General features: G+C 37.9%; 1 protein-coding gene and 1 long non-coding RNA gene across 4 annotated transcripts; both read left to right on the top strand.

Annotated features, from left to right (window-relative positions):
• Window positions 1–218: 218 nt before the first annotated feature.
• LOC137085226 (uncharacterized) lies at window positions 219–3,869 on the top strand. 3 transcript variants are annotated; one of them, XR_010906937.1, is made up of 5 exons: window positions 219–391; window positions 1,161–1,222; window positions 1,315–1,433; window positions 1,676–1,810; window positions 3,283–3,869. It is a non-coding gene; the product is annotated as an uncharacterized lncRNA (long non-coding RNA). The 3 variants fall into 3 exon arrangements; XR_010906936.1 differs by lacking the exon at window positions 219–391 and having other exon boundaries at window positions 528–1,222; XR_010906935.1 differs by lacking the exons at window positions 219–391; window positions 1,315–1,433 and having other exon boundaries at window positions 528–1,222.
• A 2,767-nt stretch (window positions 3,870–6,636) lies between these two features.
• On the top strand, window positions 6,637–11,532 carry tmem160 (transmembrane protein 160). The gene is made up of 4 exons (XM_067451787.1): window positions 6,637–6,919; window positions 7,268–7,292; window positions 9,661–9,753; window positions 9,942–11,532. The coding sequence occupies exons 1-4, from the start codon at window positions 6,704–6,706 to the stop codon at window positions 10,241–10,243; spliced, it is 636 nt and encodes a 211-aa protein (XP_067307888.1). The 5' UTR covers window positions 6,637–6,703; the 3' UTR covers window positions 10,244–11,532.
• Window positions 11,533–23,199: the final 11,667 nt, after the last annotated feature.

Raw genomic sequence — 23,199 nt, 5'->3', positions numbered from 1 at the left:
TAAATGTTATTAGTTTTGAAGTATTTTAAGTGTGGCACTGTAAGCATCCAAATATGCATCATATAACAGAAATCATTAAAAAAAAAAAAAAAAAAAAACATATATACACACACACACATATATTATATATATATATATATATATATATATATACACAGTAAAAAACGTTGGGTTATTTTTTTAACCCAACCGTTGGGTTACACATGTTGGGTCAATATGTTGGGTTATTTTGCAAAACGTTGGGTTATTTTAACATCGTTGGGTTATTTTTAGTAATAACCCGGCCGTTGGGTTAAATATGGTTTCCCCAGTGACGGTTCAAATTTTAACGGCAAACCGTCCAGTTACTGCCAACAGAAGACGCTGCTGCAGCCTGATTATGAAATGAAAGGTAAGACATGTCATTTTTTTATGAATACAACTCTTATAACATTATGTATTGTGTACTGAAACGTTGAATATAGTCGAAAACTGAATTTTATTTTAAAAAATCCCGTTAATAGTCTCTGGAAAAATAAACCATAGCTATCCCAGTTAGCTCGCTAGCAGTAATAAAGTAAAAACATTATTCTAGTGTACCTATTTAGAAACTTAATACGGCGATAAAGAAAGTAAGTAACTTATGCCTGGTCTGAAATCACTATCTAAAGCCGCGCGGAGCATTATCAGCTCGGCCCGTGCAGCGCGAGCTCAGACCCGCTCAGACCCGGTCACACGACACCACAGCAGCGCTGTGAGATCCAGGGAGAAGCGTTTGAATTCGCCGAATATCCAACAGTATAACTTACTACTCTAAATATCTGTTGTGAGATGAATGAGTGCAGATATTCACAACAGCATTGACGCAGAAAACTGAAATATTGTGCTAACAATTGTAACGTTAGTTCACGACAGTTAGAATGTTTTCCAACCCACAAATTACCTAGTTGTACCGTAGTAAGTTAACACAAACTGCAACTATGATAATTTGGCAGAAATGTGGTAGGCCTATATTCATAATGAATGTTGTCATATGAATATATATTATGCATGTTACTATTAAACGTATTACAGGAGTAGCTAAATCATACAACTAAAGTACGTTTTCTTATGAAGCTATGACAGTTTTTGCCTATATTTTAAATATGTTGTACTAAATGTGTTATATACCTGTGTTGTAGACCAATGGATTCATTTGTGAAGCAAAGACTAGAACAGTTGAACCTCTGCCATTTAATTAAAGGTGAGTACGATATTGAAACAAGTTGTACACAATTATTTTTTAAAGACTTATATACTTTTTTGGTTATTTTCCCCTGCTTCATTCTACTGCAGAAGAAGGATTGGATCTCAGTGGTTCTCGACTCTAGTCCTGGAGTATCACCAATAGTACACAAGTTCGATGTCTTCCTTATCTGATCACATTTCCGGGTTTGGAGTCTACTAACAAGCTGGTAAGTTGAATAACATTAGATAGGCCAATGTGCAGTGCAGGGTCTACTACAGAACCAGGTTGTTTGGGAAACAACCAGTTTATTATTATTTTTTTCAGCTGTCTTCTCTCATTTTCATACAGTATGTTTTAATTTCAATAAGTTGTTTTGGTTGTGTCTAAGTGCATATGAAATCAGGTCCACACATTTGGTATAGGTGAAAACTGTTTTTTTCTCTTTTTCTGTTAACTTGTCTTTCAAAGATGATCATGGAGAAATTGCCTTTAAAACCTTTCCTGCCATCCTGCCATCATCGTCATACCTCACAAATGGACAACATGGTGTGTCCAACATATGCTGAAATGAAGAGAAGCTTAATTACATTCACCCATCAGCCTGTAAGTAAAAGCAACACTATCAAATTAGCTTTGATAAAGTGCATCCATTTATTATTTCCTTTAGTGATTTTGCTTGTTAATAGATTATCCAATAGTTCACCCAAAAAATATCCCATAATGTACTCACCCTCAAGTCATCCTAGGTGTATATGACATTCTTCTTTCAGGCGAACACAATCAGTTATTAATAAATGTCCTGACTAATCCAAGCATTATAATGGTCAAAATTTGAAGCCCAAAAAAGTGCATCCATCCATTATGAAAGTAATCCATAAGGCTCCATGAGGTTAATAAGGGCCTTCTGAGGTGAATCGATGGGTTTTTGTAGAAAAAATATCCATATTTAAAACTTTATAGACTAAAATAACAAATTTTCGACAGACAGCCTTCCTTATTCAACTTACAAAGAAACTGTAACGCCTCTCGCAATTCAAAACGCTTACGCTACGTTCAACTTAATCGTCTCTGCATTTACGCTTTTTTACGCTACGTCCGACGTTATTCTCACAGCAGTTATGCTTTTTTCAGAAGTTGAATACTTAAGGCGGTCCACTGGAAGCTAGATATTTTACTTTATAACGTGGTAAATATGGATATTTTTCTTACACAATCCCATCAATTCACTTCAATGGGTTCTTATTAATCTCCGGAGCCGTGTGAAGCACTTTTATAATGGATGGATGCATTTTTGCGCTTTAAATTATGGGCTTCCATTATAAAGCTTTGAAGAGCCAGGATATTTATTAATATAACTCAGATTGTTTTTGTCTGAAAGTAGAATGTCATACACACCTAGGTTGGCTTGAGGGTGAGTAAATCACGGAGTCATTTTCTTTTTTGGGTAAACTATCTCATGAATTACCCTCGTGTTGTTGTAAGACTTTCGTTGTTCTTTAAAACACAAATGTTGAAGAAATCTGCGAGGTTTCTGTCCCTCCATTGACTACCTACGCAACTACCACTTTAAGACCCAGGACAGACAGCATTAAAGTAATCCATGGGATTCAAGTGGTCTAACCTCAGTTTTATGAAGCGACACGAGTGCTTTTTGCAACAACAACACAAAAAAAACCACAACAACATTTGCTCTCTTTTCAACACAACACGCATGCGTCAAGGGGCTCTCGTGAACATGTGTTGAGATTAATGTTTTGTAAATAAAGTGGTAAATTATGGTTAAGGGAACTTTATAAAACTGAGGTTGAATTACTGGAGTCACATAGATTACATTAATATCTTTACTGCCTTTCTAGGCCTTTCTGTGTTCAGAAGATGAACCGAAGTCTTACAGGTTTGAAACAGCATGAGGATTAGTATGTTGATTGGTGAAAAATGAACAGCAGATGTAATGACTAATTAGTGACAATTTGTTTAATTCAGTACAACACTGCTTCATTGTAACTTTTACGTAATTTAACACTGCTGATGTTTTTACAGTGCAAGCAAACTGAACTTTTTTTAATTCTTTTAAGGTTGGAACTAACATGCAGCATTAGCTGAACAGTGAGACAAGCCAGGATCCACATGACGATGCCTGGTGACAAAGAGACCTCGCTGATTTTTTTCATTTTCATTGTGGAGGCAGTTGAACAGAAGACCTTATTTCAAGCACTGGCTGTATGTTTCAGATTTTTTATTTATTTATGACATGAACTATCCAAAGACCTCTGCCCCATTTGGGAGATTTTGTAGCATGCAAACTTGAATATATATTTTGCTGCCTCATTAAAAACTTTGATTATCATAATTTGTATTTGTTTTGCTACTTAAGATATGTTAACAACACATAAAGGCATACAGTGTACAATGTAGATTTTTTAATAAAGTTGTTTATTTCTGGAAGAATTTAATATTATGAATTTGTGTATTCTGTCCATATTTGTATAGGTTTTTAATTTAATATTTGTTGTGTTCATTTTTAATTTTTGTTTTGTATATACACCTTTTATGTATGTTTACCTTATGTACATTTTTGTGTATTATGTGTGCTGTGTATTTTGAATTTAATATTTACACATTTATGTATATTTACAATAAATATTTACTCCCCAATATTTAGTTTGACATTTAAAATATATATTTTAATGCACATGTATTGTTTTATACAAATAAAAAAATCTGTATTTGAAAACAATGGGTATTTTATTTATTAAAATAATGGCTTGAATAAAAATAAAAATTTAACTCAACTGTTGGGTTACTTTTAACCCAACTGTTTTGTAACCCAATGCATTGGGTTAAAATAACCCAACGTTGGGAAGGTGCTATACCAACCCACAGTTGGGTTATGTGTTGGGTTATTTTTAACCCAACGTTTTTAAGTGAGTATATATATATATATATATATATATATATATATATATATATACAGTGGAGATCAAAATTATAGAACAATTTAGAAACATTAGACTTTTTTCTAAAATATTGTTGGACGATTAGCTGTGGGTATACCATTGTTCTGCTAGCATGTTTTACAAAATACCAAGGTACTTCAACAAAAACCTTTATTTTGTCAAAAACACTGTGATCAAAATTAGAGAACAATAACATATGGAGCACAAAAAAAAAAAAAAAAATTACAACTAAAATGTGATGCTTACAGCAGTCAAAATTAGTAGGAAGTATAGAGGCCCTTGCTTTGAATGAGCTCAGCACATTTGCGGCCACAGGACATCACTAGATACTCACACTGCTCCGGTGTGATTTGGTCCACTCTTCTTCCAATCTCTTCCACAGTTCAGTAACTGTAGTGGGTTCTTAGCCATAACTTTGTCGCCAATGATTTTACATAGATTTTCAATGGGGGTTAGATCAGACTCTGGGCTGGCCATTTCATTATTTCAATGTTCTCACTTTCAAGGAACTGCTTTACCCATTTTGCAGTGTGATAGGGGGCATTGTCTTGCATAAAAATTGCGGGCTGATTGGGAGATGCTCGCAGTGAAGGAACCACATGTTGCCGAAGGATGTTCTGATAAACAGGTTCTGAGGTTCTGCCATGTAGCTGTATAATACGCCCAACCAACTCCTGCTGCAGAAACATCCCCAAACCCATGCCTCTTCTCCTCCATCTTTCACTGACTTCTTTGGGCACTTTGGGTTCAATCTTTCCCCGGTTTGATGCCGAACATTGTTTCCCATCAGACACAAATAAATTAAACTTGCATTCATCACTAAATTGTACTTTAGACCAGTTCTCCTCTGTTCAAACAACATGTTCCTCAGCAAAGGTTAGTCTAGCCTTTTGATTCTTTCTGCTGATGAGAGGCTTGGTCACTACAGACAGAGTGAGCATTCAGTCTGAATTCTCTTAAATGACAAGACAGTGTATGGCAAAACAGATCCTTACTGTGTTCAGCTCTGAACTGGCGAGTAATTCCAGCTGCAGTGTTGAACCGATTCCCCATTGAAAGTCTCCCACATTGTCCTGTCCTCTCATGCATTGGTCTTGCGTACCTTTTTGAGGTACTTGAATGAATTAGTGTCTTTATAAAGCTTCAATATTCTAGAAATTATTTGGGACCAACTTCTTTTGTAATAGCGGAAAGGGTCATCCCTTTGGCCTTCATCTGGACAACCTGGTGTCGTAGGGTTCCAGTAACCTTCGAGTGGCTTGCCATCTTGCAAAGTCAGTGAAAATTGGAAAATTTGCTTCAAATTAAATAGGGTTTGCTAGATTATTACAGAAATTAGCACCGAGTGCCAGATTAACACCCAACGCTTGAAGGTATCTGAAAGTGTTCTCTAATTTTGACCAGATTTATTTTTCAATTTTCTTATTTAAGTTGTATACTGTACTTCAGAATATATTTAACTTGTGAAATATGTGTAAAAAAAACTGCCCTTCTGCTCCTGTTAGGATCATTTAAAAAAGGACTGAGCATTGACTTGAAATTTAGGAAATTGTATGTTGTTCTCTAATATTGATCTCCACTGTATATATAGGCTATATATATTTTTAATATTCCCAAAATGTAATATTTTCATTCATATTTACAATATGACAGTGAATTATTCAGAATTTAACTAATTCTTTATTTTTTATCTTTTTAAATTGTCATTTATAAAACTATTAATGTATTAATATGAACCCCCTAAAGTTCCTTCACAAACCCCAGTTTGGGAAAATCTGGTGGGTTGTAATGTTTAATAGTCACTACTTGTCATTTTGTTGATGACATTTTTTCCCCTTTGTAATATCCTATTTTAAATGTAGACTATGTGATAAAAGTAATCTAAAAGTAGTCTAAAATTTGTAAAGTAATTATGTTACTAACTACGGTTTCCATCATGTAATTTGTATTATAATTTGTTATTAATCTACCCGTCACTCTATACATGTATGTATATATTACACAAATCGATAAGTTACTTTTGGACAACCACTTCACTAGACTTTGTTACTGGTCCAAATATTATGGAAGAAAATTTCCGACACACATCATAATTATGATATAAAAAGGCTAAAGCATGACATAAAAAGTCATAATTACGACATAAAGTCATTATTACTTGATATGTCAATTTCTTATTGTACACAAAGATTTTAGGGAAAAGAAGAACAGCACAAGGTTTGTTGTAGTTTGGCGCCACCTCGTGGGCACAATGTCGACAGCATCTTCCTACGATTGCACCTTTAAAACCCCTTTAAATCTAAATTATATATTTTAAAATATAGTACTGTGACAAATAGATGTAACTAAACTTACCAGGGACATTAAATACGAACGCATATATACATTAATCACTTGGAAGTAATTATAGATGGCGCCACTGAAATCCACACGCACTCCTGCGAGCACGAGGCTGCGTCTTTATACACACTCACCGGCAGTGTCAAAGTTCAGAGGTCGGGTAAAGGTCGTGTTTTGGGTTTTTCCTCCATCGTAAACGATGGCTTCCATGAGTTGGTTAATGTGCAGGCGGTTGTCTCGGCTTGCGTGTCCGTTCTCTCAGGTCGTGCGGCGGTCGGTGCTGCAGTATGTGTGGACACCGGCACGCGCGCTTCACCGGGGGAGCGCGCGACGGGCGGCGGAGAAAAACCCGCTGAACAGAACACGAGCAGTGGAACAACAGTACTTCACTGAACTAGATAAAGCTGATGCGCTGGTAAACACAAACATTGACTCGCTCTTTCTGATGCTCTCACTTTACAAGTAATGTATTACTTTAGACTTGTTTAAATTTACACACCAATTCAAATGGTTTCATTTGATATATTAAACTAATTACGAAAAGTACTATGGTACGTTTAGTAGCATAACGTACCATGTTACTCTTTGTGCTCCATTTTATTCATATGCTAATCAAAGGAATAGGGTTCTACGATGGTACAAAATCGTGTTATTTAACACTGCCGTGTCCTAACATCTCGGCACTACCATGTTATAATGTTATATGTCAATTGTACCATTTTTAATACCTGTTTATAAACTCCCATAATAATTTATTTTCTAGATGCTGCGGAAGTCTCATGAAACAGGTGAGATATAATCTGTCCAGAACACAAATTATTGACAATTAGAAAATTAATCTTCTGAACTCGATAACTTTTTGCGAAGGACAAGTTCCTTTAAGGTCCTTTTTATGTGGCCTAACAGTTATATGTGTACAAATCAGATCTTTTTAATGATTTGCTTGATCCGTTTCATAAAATCAGTCTGAATTACTCAGTCATGATGTTAAACTTCCCGCTGGAGCAAAATATTATCAGAGAATAACTAAATTAATTTGGTATTTTCCTCACACAAAGCTCTTTTGCAATTTATTCCAAGTCTTCTGGAGTAATATAGACTTCTTATACTTTTCTGGTATTTTTTGATGGACATTTTATGTATCATTTTGATTTTGTGTTGAATGGAAGACATTCATAAAGGTTTATAATGACATGAGGGTGGGTAAATAATGCAAGAACATTGTTTGGGTGAACTATTCCTTTACCAACCAAAATTGTGGTTATTGTAATAAAGTGCATGGCCACTTTTTTAGAGACCTACTGGGTTCTGAATGAGTTTTCCCCATTTATTTTTCCCCTAGGAATAATAATAATTTAAAAAACCTACAAGGTCATCACATTACAGACTTTTATTTGAACCACTGAACAGCATTATCAAATAAAAATCCATATGCTTGCATAAAATATGCATATATATGCAAAGATTTAAAACTCAAAAGTGACCCTATTTACATTAACGCACATTTCTAGTCTAGTGGTGAACAATTAACCTGTGCAAAGAAAAAAAAAAGTTTGTTGTGTGTGTGGTAATCTTTAATCGAAATCTGAAAATTTGCTTTGGTTTAGGAATGGCATTTTCTCTGCTCTGTTGACATCATTTTGATGGCTTGTGTAGAATATACTTACCCACTCCAACCGAGCAAGAGATGGAGAGGACGTGCGCTAAAATAAAAGCCTGCCCTCTATTCTATATTCCATTTGTCACAAAACTGAAGTCAGTTTAAACCTCTGGTTCACATTGACTTTTAGTATTTTAAGAGCACAGGGAGACAGACTAGATTAGGTCATGGGAGTGGGTGGAGCTGATTGGTGAAATTTTCTGCTCAGCATCATGGGTAGCGTAGTTTTCCACTACAAATTCTGCTGTTAAACAATGTTTGTATAAATGTAGCTTAATAAGCCTGCGCCTTCGAAACCTGACTGTGGCACTCTATTCTCTAATTAGTGGAGATTTCTCTGCAGAATCATGTGTACTTTAGTTTTTCACCAGGAATGTTGCAGTTAAACAGTTGTTTAAAAATAACTTGTACAAAATGCAGTAGAGCTGCATGATTAATCGTTAAATAATTGCAATCTCGATTTGAACACCCACACAATCTGACAACAATTAGCCTTCCAGAACCTAACTGTTCCACTCTATACAAAAGTTCTGAATAAATGTTTTGGATAGGGGTGGGCGATATACGGGTAGACATGATTAATCAGTACATATTTGTCAAATGGTAGAGATTTTGGACTATCGGCTCTATCGCGGTTACACACTCACGTGATGTTGCGCTGATGCCACAAAAGTATTGTTTGCATCCATTTTTAAACATTGAGGTTAAAAAAAAGATTCATAGCATAGGTGATTTTTAAACAGCTAAAACACAGTTGAAACTTATTTTAGTATATGCATTCTGTGAGAGACTTTCTCAGAGCTGTCTGGTCGTTTGAGAACTAAACTTTTTTTACAGCTAATTCGGCTTGAGCGGTTAACTACACACATTTGTGTCAAAGTGACCATGTATTTGCAAATAAAGGTCTTATTGAATGTTAGCAGTTGAGAGAGAACGCGCACAAGTGTATTCGATCTGTGCCGTTAGTCTTAAAGTGACAGCATCCAAATTTACCGGCTGTCATTATTAATGCTAATCAAACAACACAAAAAGAGAGAAAAATGCTCTTGACTAAATCAGTTTTGTAACTTTAATAAGAAAAAAATGTATATTTAATTTACACAGAAAAGATTAAGCATTATTTTTTTATGCATTTGATTACGTTATTCATTTAATGTAGTATTTCTAGTGCTTGGTGTTTTTCAGGTAGGTCTATTTCATTTGTGTCTTTTTTTTCTATTGTAGTTTTTCTTTGCTCTTTCTTTATCATTTTTTACTTAAACTGTGTACGCTTAAATAATATTGAAAATGGTAATAATAATTATGAAATCTAAATGGTTGATATCAGAAACTTATTAAAGCGTAAAATAACTGTATTGTGAGATATATCATTAACATGAAATCAAATGACTCCTATCGTGATTTTGGTCATATTGAACATCCCTAGTTTTGCATATTTAGGCATCTAGGTGGATAAACAGGTAACTTAAGCAACTTTTTTTATTTATTTTTTGCAGGATTTTTGTCCTGGTTCCGCAATGGTCTCCTTGCAACAGGGATTGGTGTTATTGCATTTGTACAGAGTGATGTGGGCCGAGAGGCTGGATATGGTAGGCCTACTACATCTTCTTCTTCTTTTTCTTCTCATTCCCCCTGTTTTTTAATGCATGCTCTCAGTCCTTTTCCTCTCAGCTCTGTCATTGGTTTGTGTGTGAGTTTTTAAAAAAACAAATCTTGATTTAACATCTGACCCGAATTCTATTCCTGTTCTGAAAGCTTTATTCCTTTTCTCCCCCAGCGTTCTTCATCCTGGGCGGAGTGTGCGTGTCGTTCGGGGGAGCGTCGTACGTGGGCAGTCTTTTGACTTTGAGGAGGATCATGCTCCTCTCTCTGCCGGCTGTGTTGATCCACACAGCTGTGGTGTCCAGCGTTGCCCTCTTTTGGCTGTGCGCGGTATCGCTCTACATCGGCCGCCTGGAGGTGGAGATCATTCACGACGAGGATGAGGAAGAGCACGGGGGAGAGGAAAGCGGGGAGTGCGCAGAGTGCAGAGCCCGTCGCGAGAGACGTGGCGTTGAAGAAAAAGGCCAAGACAAGTGAGACGAGGCCCCGAGTTGAAATGGCCTTTTACACTGACCCAGAGCCAGAGATCTGTATTCATAAACTGCATAAAGAGAAAAGGCAAACCTGGTTTCAGGTTGGTGTGGAGTTGTGGCCTCTGCCAACATTATTGTGCAGTACTAGTGCTTGATTTATTGGGTTGAGTGAGTTTTTGTGTTTCTTTTACAGCTAAACATGAGCTGTCCCACTGCTTATAAAGGGTCAGTGACATAAATTCATATTTTGTGGGTTGTGGGATATGAGTGCTGAAACATTAAAATCAAGCACTTACTGGACAACTAGTTAAGCATCTCGGTTGTTCAACTGTTGAGCATGTTCACTATTTAATATAGTGACGGGATTTAGAAATAAGAGTTCTTATATTTCTTTTGGTAAAACACTTTACAGTAAGGTTTGATTTTCTAACATTAGTCAATGCATTAAGTAACTGATAATAACTACAGCATTTATTTATAAATATGCTATTGTTTTTGATGATACATTAGTTTATTTATACAAAATATATATTTGTTTTATAATGTATAAAAATATATCTTGTTTAAGATTTATATATTATTTAATTTAAATATACATCTATAATTATGACCTTAAAAATTTATTTCCACATGTAGAACACTAACATTAATCAAGTTTAATAAATGCTGTGAAAATATTGTTCGATGATTGCATTAAATAATGTTAACAAACTGAACCTTACTGTAAAGTGTTACAATATTAGAGCTTTTTTACTTCGTTTTCTACATCCTGCAGCATTTTTCCATTGTTTTGGCCTCATTCTTTGAGATTTATTTTAAAATGATTACCTCGCGTCTCTCACAATTCCCTCCAGATATCCCGCTCTAGTCTTATTCAATAAAATCACTCCTTGTAGATTTGATAATAACTCCTAGACTTCATCTTCCAGCTCATGGGTTTCTCTCAGTAGAGATGAAAGCAACTTTTCTTTTACTATGCATGAATCCAAAGTATAGAATTTTTTTAATTTAAAGCATCCTGTCTTTGGTGTGTATATAATCGGATGAGGCGAGATGTGGTGTCAGTCATGTGTGTGTGGGCCACACATGCTCTTACAGTGATTCACTCTATTGGAGTGTATGTATGTTTACTATACATTTAATCAGTTATATTGCACACTTATAGAATAAGTCAACTCTAGATGTCTAAATCATTTTTCCATGTTAAAGGCAAATTTATACATCTTATCGTCGAAGAGTAATTCAAGAGTGTTATCCAAAATGTCATATCACAGATTAAATTGTTGTCACTTGCTCATTTTTCCTGTCTGTTATTTTGAATAAACAATCAGTGGTGCTAAAGGAATGATTCAGATTCAAAACAAGTTAAATTAAAAGTACAGTAAACTGCACTTACACAGTTTTGTATTTAGAATAGAAGTATAAGGGGCAGTGTTATTTTAGTATTAATTAACTTTTATAGTATTTTTTTTTTTTTTTAAGTTTTAGAAATTCCATTATGTGGTTTAGTCATTTGTATATATTTTGTTTGTTTTAAAATATTTCTAATTAGCTTAACTTATTTTATTTCAGTTATAGTAAGTAATTAAACTTATTTCATTTAGTTGCCTGGCAACCAGGTAACTTACTTTAACTAAAAATAAACCATATATATATATATATATATATATATATATATATACACAGGTCCTACTCAAAAAATTAGCATATGTGATAAAAGTTCATTATTTTCCATAATGTTATGATAAAAATTAAGCTTTCATATATTTTAGATTCATTGCACACCAACTGAAAACCTCAAAAATGTATAAAAAATTAGCATATCATGAAAAGGTTCTCTAAAAGAGCTATTAACCTAATCATCTGAATCAATTAATTAACTCTAAACACCGGCAAAAGATTCCTGAGGCTTTTAAAAACTCCCAGCCAGGTTCATTACTCAAAACCGCAATCATGGGTAAGACTGCCGACCTGACTGCTGTCCAGAAGGCCATCATTGACACCCTCAATCGAGAGGGTAAGAGACAGAAAGAAATTTCTGAATGAATAGGCTGTTCCCAGAGTGCTGTATCAAGGCACCTCAGTGTGAAGTCTGTGGGAAGGAAAAAGTGTTGCAAAAAACGCTGCAAAGAGGTGACCGGACCCTGAGGAAGATTGTGGAGAAGGACCGATTCCAGACCTTGGGGGACCTGCGGAAGCAGTGGACTGAGTCTGGAGTAGAAACATCCAGAGCCACCGTGCACAGGCGTGTGCAGGAAATGGGCTACAGGTGCCGCATTCCCCAGGTCAAGCCACTTTGGGCTACAGAGAAGCAACACTGGACTTTTGCTCAGTGGTCCAAAGTACTTTTTTCGGATGAAAGCAAATTTTGCATGTCATTCGGAAATCAAGGTGCCAGAGTCTGGAGGAAGACTGGGGAGAAAGAAATGCCAAAATGCCTGAAGTCAAGTGCCCACAGTCAGTGATGGTCTGGGGTGCCATGTCTGCTGGTGTTGGTCCACTGTGTTTTATCAAGGGCAGGGTCAATGCAGCTAGCTATCAGGAGATTTTGGAGCACTTCATGCTTCCATCTGCTGAAAAGCTTTATGGAGATGATTTCGTTTTTCAGCACGACCTGGCACAGTGCCAAAACCACTGGTAAATGGTTTACTGACCATGGTATTACTGTGCTCAATTGGCCTGCCAACTCTCTTGACCTGAACCCCATAGAGAATCTGTGGGATATTGTGAAGAGAAAGTTGAGAGACGCAAGTCCCAACACTTTGGATGAGCTTAAGGCCGCTATCGAAGCATCCTGGGCCTCCATAACACCTCAGCAGTGCCACAGGCTGATCGCCTCCATGCCACGCCACATTGAAGCAGTGATTTCTGCAAAAGGATTCCCGACCAAGTATTGAGTGCATAACTGAACATAATTATTTGAAGGTTGACTTTTTTTTGTATTAAAAACACTTTTCTTTTATTGGTCCGATGAAATATGCACATTTTTTGAGATTTGAGGAAAATCTTTTTGAGGAATTTTGACCTGAAATATTTCAGTTGGTGTGCAATGAATCTACAATATATGAAAGTTACATTTTTATCATTACATTATGGAAAATAATGAACTTTATCACAATATGCTAATTTTCTTAGAAGGACCTGTACGTGAAATAATTTATTTTTGCGCACCCTGTAGGTACAATTCTACCTCCTGTCATGACCAAACATTTCCACATGGTTTTGACAGGCGATGCAATATTCCAATTGCAAAGATAATCTTATCTTTTTTTGTGTGGTTATTCTTTTAAAACAGCACACTGTAAAAATGGCATGACCAATAAGTCATGACAGCATATGTTTTTACATTATTGTGTCTCATAAAAATATGTTAATTTTTAGTTTAATGTAATTATTTTTAATGTACAGCCATGTTGACTGTACTTATGTAGTTCTGGACTTATGTATATATACAAGTCCAGAACTACATAAGTACAGTCAATATGGAACCATTGTTGGAACTATATATAAAGTGTGTAGAGAAAGTATTCAGACCCTTCAGACCCTCTTTCACTGTTATATTGCAGCCATTTGCTAAAATCATTTTTATAGTTATTTTTTTCTCATTAATGTACACACAGCACCCCATATTGACAGAAAAACACAATTGTTGTCATTTTTGCAGATTTTAAAAAAAGAAAACTGAAATATCACATGATCCTAAGTATTCAGACCCTTTGCTGTGACACTCATATTTAACTCAGGTGCTGTCCATTTCTTCTGATCATCCTTGAGATGGTTCTTCACCTTCATTTGAGTCCAACTGTGTTTGTTTATAATGACTGGACTTGATTAGGAAAGCCACACACCTGTCTATATAAGACCTTACAGTTCACAGTGCATCTACGAGCAAATGAGAATCATGAGGTCAAATGAACTGCCTGAAGAGCTCAGAGACAGAATTGTGGCAAGGCACAGATCTGGCCATGGTTACAAAAACATGTATGCTGCACTTAAGGTTCCTAATAGCACAGTGGCCTCCATAATCCTTAAATGGAAGACGTTTGGGATGAGCAGAACCCTTCCTAGAGCTGGCCGTCTGGCCAAACTGAGCTATCAAGGGAGAAGAGCCTTGGTGAGAGAGGTAAAGAAGAAGCCAAAGATCACTGTGGCTGAGCTCCAGCGATGCAGTCTGGAGATGGGAGAAAGTTGTAGAAAGTCAACCATCACTGCAGCCCTCTTCCAGTTGGGGCTTTACGGCAGAGTGGCCCGATAGAAGCCTCTCCTCAGTGCAAGACACATGAAAGCCCGCATGGAGTTTGCGTGGATGGTGAGAAATAAGATTCGCTGGTCTGATGAGACCAAGATAGAACTTTTTGACCTTAATTCTAAGTGGTATGTGTAGAGAAAACCAGGCATCACCTGTCCAATACAGTCCCAACAGTGAAGCATGGTGGTGGCAGCATCATGCTGTGGGGTTGTTTTTCAGCTGCAGAGACAGGACGACTGATTGCAATCGAGGGAAAGATGAATGCGGCAAAGTACAGGGATATGCTGGATGAAAACCTTCTCCTGAGTGCTCCATACCTCAGACTGGGCCGAGGGATCACCTTCCAACAAGACAATGACCCTAAGCACACAGCTAAAATAACAAAGAAGTGGCTTCACACTAAAGCCCCTTTCACACTGCGATTCCGGCAAATACACGGATAATGCGACCCGGGAACGGGTCGCTAGATTTGGTCCATTCACACTGCCAGCGAAATACCGTAATATGTGCACTTTTCACACACAACCCGTAACGGTCCCGGATCGAGTTGACACGTGACATCCTGATGTGACGTATAACGGCGAGCGATCTCAGCTTCAGCGCGGATAGTAAGGAGCTCCGTGGTCTCGACTTGTGTCCAGTTTGCACACATTTCTGCTTGTTTAATTTTAGTTTCTTTTGTATACGAACACTTTCTGCGTTTAAAAGACAGACTAGCTCTTCTGGCACTGCAGGGTTGTATTATTGAAAAAACAAGCTCTATGAGTCGCACGATAACTACATACATGTTGCGGCATTAGTTTCGGCTTTTGTTCACACAGCGTTCGTCCCGGGTCGAATACCAAAATGTTACTAGGTCCCCAACCCGGGTCGAATTCGGTAATCAATCCCGGGACGTGGTTGCTTTTACACAGAAGGCGACCCGGCAATGTTCCGGGAATATTGCGGGTCCGACGTGCAGTGTGAAAGGGGCTTAACTCTGTGACTGTTCTTGCATGGCCCAGTCAGAGCTTTGACTTTAACCCAATTAAGCATCTCTGGAGAGGCCTGAAAATGGCTGTTCACCAACGTTTACCATACAAACTGACAGAACTGGAGAGGATCTGCAAAGAAGAATGGCAGAGGATCTCCAAATCTAGGTGTGAAAAACTTGTTGCATCTTTCCCAAAAATACTCATGGCTGTATTAGGACTATGTGATATTTCAGTTTTTCTTTTTTAATAAATCTGCAAAAATGTCAACAATTCTGTATTTTCTTTCACTATGGGTGCTGTGTGTTCATTAATGAGAAAAAAATGACTTAAATGATTTTAGCAAATGGCTGCAGCAATATAAGAGTGAAAAATGTAAGGGGGTCTGAATTATTTCCGTGCCCACTGTATGTGTGTGTGTTTTAGCCTAATATTTATTGTAGTGCAGCGCTTGGCAACATCCATCACTTCAGTAACTTGTGTTGAACCCAAAATAATCTAATGTCATTCAGATAACACTTTCTGTACCACATTAGGGGTTAATTAATTACAACCGTGAAATTGTAATGACAAAAAGTTGTTAAATAGTAAAAAGTTACAAACAAAACGTGAGTGCAGGTTGTGTCAGATATCAAGGGCAGGTGGCGTCTCTGGAGGGAGGGATTTGCGGTAAACAGACAAACGTGTTGATCTGTATGCGTGCAAGGTTTGTTAATACCGCTGGCCGGGGACTCTGGAACATGTGCGCTGCTTCTTTCATTAGTCGTTCCACTTCTGTTTGTACATCTTCAAAAAGGGCTGCCTATTTATTTGATTATATATTTTAATTATTGTCATCCAAAATAATTTGTGTGTGTGTGTCATTGGTTTTTTGTCACAGTGGCTGTTGTTGTTATCAAAGACCTTGTACGAGTCCTCAGAGAAATTATGGCACTTATCTGTCAGCATATAAATGCATCTAAGAATTGTTGCTGGTTGTGTTTTGTAACTTCCAGAACACATTAGAATTTTGTCAGGTTTTCGTTTTGATTTTGAGTCTTTAGTAAGACATGAAGAGGCAGATGATTGTCTTTGCTGTGACTTTTGAACCTGAAGCCTGATTGGCTGATGATGTTCATGCTGTTTTTCACCATGTGACTTTTTTGTTTTGTTTTATGTATATTTATATCAATGTGAAATGCAGAACATTCTATAAATGTACACTTTAAAAATCAATGACATTCATTGTATGTTGATTGGAAGTGTTTATCACTGGTTACAGACTATTTGTTTATGCATGACCTTCAGTGCTATTTACAGTACATAATGAGTCTATGAATATGTACATAAATGGGGACTATGCAAGCACATTTGTCTCCCGCAATTTCTGAGAAGGACAGGTTTGATGCTTAAGGTGGCATGAGTTCAGCACTGCACAAGGTGGAAATGTCATGTTGGTGGCCTTTAGAGGTTAACAAGCTGACAGTGTTGCCAAAGATATAGCTTTCCAATTCGAAACACTAGTTAAAATAGCAACTATTTTTTAAGAAATAATTATTGTAGGTAAGTGACAATTACTAGCAGAAAGTCATTTAAAATGTTTCAGAATAAATTTCAGTGAGTGCAATTAGTTACTCTACTTGAGTATCTTTTTGGCTAGTTTTACTGAGTATCCAAAATATGATTCACTTTTACTCTTTACTTGACTACATTTTTGAATAAGTGTATGTACTCTTTGCTCCAGTACATTTGTGGTGAGTAATGCAATTACTCCTCAAATTTTGCATGGCACCTAACTTTTTCTTGATTTACTGCGAGTACCATGTTTTACCATGCCTAATATTGATTTACAGGTAGTTTACTGCAGTGTTATGTTTGTACACATTTTTGTTTGTATTAGTAAATGTTGAGATTTAGGGTACGTCTATGCGACAGTGGTTTCTATTAAAATGTTTACGTTTTTATTTTTCCACATACAGACGACAACATTGTCAAAACGGTCCTCGTTCACATGGATCTGTAGCCTGGATGCCAGCCAAACTTAGCCCTTTGCCCACAACATTTTTAGGTCGGGCAGTTCGGTCTGGCCTTGCTCCATAGAGGAGTAATTATCTCTGAACAGGAACTGTTCGGACCAATGAAATCATCAGGGCGTGCTTTAGCGACAGATTATTATATATTTTTTTAAATGTATAGAATATGATAAAACAGCGCTGTTACCCCACATACACATGACTGGAAAAAGCCGTCTACTACGGCATAAAAAAAGATCCACTGCTCTCGCGCCGTGTCGCACTTGTCTCTCATTAACCATCGCTCCAGCAGCCTCGTTCCGCTCCAGAGGCTTTCAGCCCCACCCTGCTTCAAACTACAGTAATGTTAATAAATCTTTAATACATTAGCTCATCCATAAATATGATTTCTGCCCGAGTCCCATTAGATAATTTTTCACCGGCTGAGGTACTGAGGTTTTTAGAAAATAAACAACATTGCTTTCCTCGCAATTATCAACGGTTTCTTGTTTTTCAATGTCATTTTTCTTATGGCTTATTCACACCAAGAACAATAACTGCATTAGCGTCCCAACCTGATCAAATGTAAATGCGTATAAATAGTATGTGTGCAATGTCGTGGAATGTATACACCAAAACTCATTTTGGCGCGCATATCATGCACTGTTTTTTGCGTGCATATGATTCGCACTTTAGGACGTGTATATGACATACTCTTGGGTAGGGTTAGGGTGGTGGGGTGGGGGGTTCGTATGTATAATATGTCATAAAGTGCGTATCATATGCACGCGAAAAACAGCGTGGCATAGACACGCCAAAATGAGTTTTGGCATATACATTCCACGACATTGCACACTCGTACTATTTGTACGCATTTTCGTGAGATCCACACCAGCAGACGATCTCATTCCGTTTATTCTAAGCATGTGCTTGTCCTCCACTTCAAGAGTTTTGTATAAAAAGTGTTTTAATTATGTATGGTGTAATCAAACTAACCTCTTTTTTCTTGAACAGTTTTTATTATAAATGATTTATCCGTGTAAATATTTATCATTCTTTTAAAATTAATCTTTAATCAAAAAAAAAAAAACCCATCTTGCAGCGATAGCTATCTATTCTCCGATGACGTGTTTTCTGGTGCGAGGGCGGGACAACCTGTCACTCACATGAGATCGACCAATAGCAAACCACAACTATCCCATCAATTCAATCAAGTCCCGTCCTATATTTATCTAGTTAAAAAAGCTGTTTCACTCGCATATACGTCACAAAAGAGAAAAAAAAAGACTCACAAATCACAACAGCAGTTTTATGCCTGTTCAGAAAACCACCAAGCTACTATAACTCTATAAATATATGCAGCTACACTTGTGCCACTGCATTTAGTTGTTTACCCCCACAACATCGAGAGCTGAAGAACGAAGTGAAAATATGTTCTCCTTGCTTTTCTTGCCTATTCTCCAACTCCTCCTCATTCTCTGGTGTTTTGGTGCAGTTCGTTAGTTACTGATTCCGGGCGTGTCTCAGTGCAGTAGGCCCGCGGTCTGTCTGTCTCTCCCTCAGCGCACGCAGCTCTGCTTCAAATTCAGGGCGTCTACAGGGGCCGCCACACTGCTAAAGGGCACAGCGCCCAAACACATCCCCACAAGCCAGACTTCACACACCTGCGTTACATGAACTGAGTTCATAATCACACAGAGCTGCATTTCCATCCTGTGGAACCAGTATGTTAAACCCAACTTCATTTGTTGTTATCGTAATGTCAATTTGCAACACAAGATCACTGAAAACCGCAGTGTTCTCCCTATTTATTGCCAAAATGAGCTATAAAAGAGAACTAATTCCTGTGTATATGTCAGTCTGCTTTTAAGAGATGGCTGTGGAGGATATTTTAGAGGAGAAACTTCGGGTCACAGTCGAGTTATCGTATGCGCACGCACACAGTCCGGCCATTCGCCTTTTCTTCCCAACAACTCAGCTTCTTTAGTATGCAATTCCTTTAGTCGTCAAGAGGGAATGATCCTCACACTAATGAACTGAGGCCTGCCACTTGAATGTAAAACAGGTTTTAACCCGTCTTCAATGTCAGAGCCCCTCCCTGGGGTTTCTTGAAACAACACAACACCATCGCTAACACCAGCACGCTCCACGTTTCAATCACAACGTCTGCCTTTGTCTCGACCCTCCGGCCTATTACTCTGACAGCGGGCCGCTCACCAACTCTGTTTCAAAGACACGGAGCCAGAGTTATGAATCTGTACACGGATTATGATGAACGCCAATCAAAAGGCTTTATTGTGAGCGGAGCGGAAGAGTTGACAGAGTTGGGTAGCTTACATGTGCTCCCAGAGGGAGCTGTTGTTAAAGCAGCTTATCACATCAATCCGATCCATGTTCTTTCATCTTTCTTTTCTTTTCCTCTTCTTTTGAACTTGTTAACATGGACCGGTGTGGATTACAAAATTTACACAAGATAATAGCCGATTGTTAATCCCTTTTGAATGTTCACTTTTCAAATCCAAAAGCAACCCCCTTCACGCCATTCAAGACAGAGACTTCAAATATTTTAAAGTTTCCAAGCATGCAACTGGTGTACTTTTTTTTTTTTTGCCATTGTACTTTTTATGCTATTCTTAGGGTGCGTTCACACTCTCGGTTCTCCTGGTTCTTTTGTTCCGGACCAAAAAAAGGTTTTACTTATGCCAAGTTCACGTTGCACGATTTTTAAAGTCGTCAGATTGAACAGAATTGTTATGAAATATGATAGCCCGCAAGAAGCTTGTGTTTGAAATTTTCTATGTACTGATTTGCAGCCAAAAATTAAAAAGAACATTATGGAGGAGGAAATGGTTGGGGGGATGCAGGGAGCAAGGATTGTGTTCTCTGAAAAGAGCTGAGGTAAATTAATAATTTAATACGAATTATATGCGACAGCAGATATTTATGCTGCATTCCAGGCAGGTTTTTATTCCCATAATTTACGACTTTAAACCACGACTCAAGACTTTGTAGCGTTCCAAGCAAAGTCGCGGAAAACTGCCTGAGCGCAAGGAATTGCGGTAGCTAGATGTAAACAAAGCATGGTTAACCGTACAAGGCTTATGCTCATTTACAATCATTTCTATCACCAAAGGTGCTTACTCTTATTTAATGTGAGGGAAGCAGAGGAGAAAAAACGGTTCATAAGCCAGAAAAGCTGTAATACCTTTTATTTGACGTTATTTGTATATCCATAGGGGCTGCCATTGTTTGTTTTTTTTGCGGGCTATCAGAGTGCGTAACTAGGAGTACATCGATCTAGCATGAGTTCACGGGTGGGAAGTCACGGGTTTGACTGCCCTTCCAGTATACACTTTCACGGGTAGAAAACAGGTTATGGGTTGCCTGGAACACAGCATTAGCATGCCAAATATCTCATGGGCGTCGGCGATGCATCGTCAGTCCTCTCAGAACGTGTCTTTGATAATTCACACTTTGTGATGACCGACACACCACACAATCACCAATTTGCCTCCTATTTTGGGCATTTGTCTACGATTTCGCAAAACCTGTCAGCGAGTGAAAATCACCAAACCAAAAGGTACAAAAAAAGAGAAGCTTTTATGATGTATATTCTGCAATGGAACTTGCAGGACATCCTGTCCTCGGCTAACCTGTATGTGCATACACAGGATTGCATCTTTTACCAGAGAACTCATGAAGAGTTTATAAAATGTGTAAAGGAGTCAAAACACCCCAGGTATTCATCTGTTGCACACAAACTAAGATCTGCTGCATTTCGTCCTTTTTAGGGTTGTGACATCATTTGTGACATCTTGTGACATCATATCCTGTTTTTGGTTAATTTAGATGTCTTTATGTAATGGAGGCTATGTAGTAAAGAGCTGTGTGTGTAAACCTCACTCCCCTGGCTTCAAGAGCTAGCGACTAGAAGCTGCTTCCTTCACCCTTGTTTGCGTGCCTCCCATGCCGGAAACACCGGTTTGAAGCCCGCTGAGAGCAGAGAGGTTGTGACCTGGATGTGAGTTATGTTTAGGGAGTGAATGTAATGGAGGCCAGTTAGAGATGTGAAGGTGAACCTCAGTCCCGGCCTCAAAAAACATGTTAGCGACTGATGCTAGAAGCTGCGGCCTTTAGCATTTTAGTTAGTGTGCCAGCCTCCCATGCCGGAAACTCTGTTTCAAATCCCTCTCCCAGCGGAGCGAGTAGAGCCGGAAGAGTTCCATGATGAGAGAAACAAAGCTTTGAATCAATTAAACCAATTGCTTCGCAAAATGATTCACTGTTTGAAGTGTTCGAAAAACCACATGCTGTTGACGCCTGCTGGTCAAAGCAGTGTAAATGCAACAAAAAAATCACGTAACAGTTATGATGTAACAAAACATTGTTCACTGAAATCACGTGTATTTGGCAGTTTGATACGTGCTCTGAACCACTGATTCGAAACAAAAGATTTGTAAAGTTTTCGACGCTTCATGAAGCAGTGTTTCAAAAGTGCCGTGACCCGGATGGGAGTGAGGATGTTAAGGAGCATGAGTGTAAAGATCGGCCAGTAAGAGATGTGCAGGCAAACTTCACTCCCCTGGCCTCAAGGCACACTATAGTGACTGATGCTGCAGTCTTTAGTGTCCTTGTTAGCACCTCCAATGCTGGTTCGATTTGTATCCAGAACGTGCAAGTTGAACCGGAAGGGTTACATTGGTAGCGATGGGAGAAACGATTCTTTTCAAAGCTTTGAATCAATTGCTTCACAAAGTGATTAACTTTTTTGAAGCGTTCAAAACACCACATGCTGGTGACCCCCCCTGCTGGTCAGAACAATGTAAATGCAACAAAAATTCAGGCCAAATATGCATAAAAACAGCTTTTAAAAACCCATAACAAATATTTAATCTAATGCCAATAAATATTAAGCCTCTGTATAATATGTGTTCTTGTATACATTTTCAGACCAATTTTGTTTGTTATAAGGATAGCTTAGCTAAACAGGCTCATAAGAAACTATTAACTATTATTCATTTTAATTATACAAATGTGTCATTAAAATGCTTTTTTTAATTTTTATAAAACCGATCAGAGATCAGACCATAGACACTTGTTCAATGGTTCGCTGTTAGGAGACGATCTCAGTGAGCATGAATGATTCATTGTTTGAGCCATGGTGAACCATTGAAATTTCAAAACATTTCGAAAGAGTTTTGACACAACAAAGCATTGTTTACTGCAATCACGTGTCTTTGGCAGTTTGATACGTGCTCTGAACCACGGATTCAAAGCAAAAGATTTTCAAAGCTTCATGAAGCAGTGTTTTGAAAGTGCCTATCACTATTGGTGCCGTGACCCAGGTGGGAGTGAGGTTGTTTAGGGGGGTGAGTGTAACAGAGGCCAGTTAGTAAGAGCTGTGCGAGTAAACCTCACTCTCCTGGCCTCAAGAGGTGCACTAGTGACACTGCCGTCTTAACCATTCTTGTTAACACATCTGCCTCCCATGTCAGAAATGCCAGTTTGAATCCCTCTCTGGGGTGTGTTTCCCAAAAGCATGGCAATTTCCATTGTTACCAACAGAGATCAGTGGAATTTAGGCCCCGTCCACACGGAGACGCGTTTAGCTGTATACGTATACATTTTGTACTGTATCAGCGTTTCGTCCACATAGATCCGGCATTTTAGAAGCATGAATCCGATATTTTTCGAAACAGGGTCCCAAAGTGGGTAAATCTGAAAACGATCATCTTCCGTTTTTGTGTGT

The sequence above is a fragment of the Pseudorasbora parva genome, chromosome 8 (genome assembly GCF_024679245.1).
Source record: "Pseudorasbora parva isolate DD20220531a chromosome 8, ASM2467924v1, whole genome shotgun sequence".
Lineage (NCBI taxonomy): Eukaryota > Metazoa > Chordata > Actinopteri > Cypriniformes > Gobionidae > Pseudorasbora > Pseudorasbora parva.
This window is presented reverse-complemented; position numbering and strand designations above follow the sequence as displayed.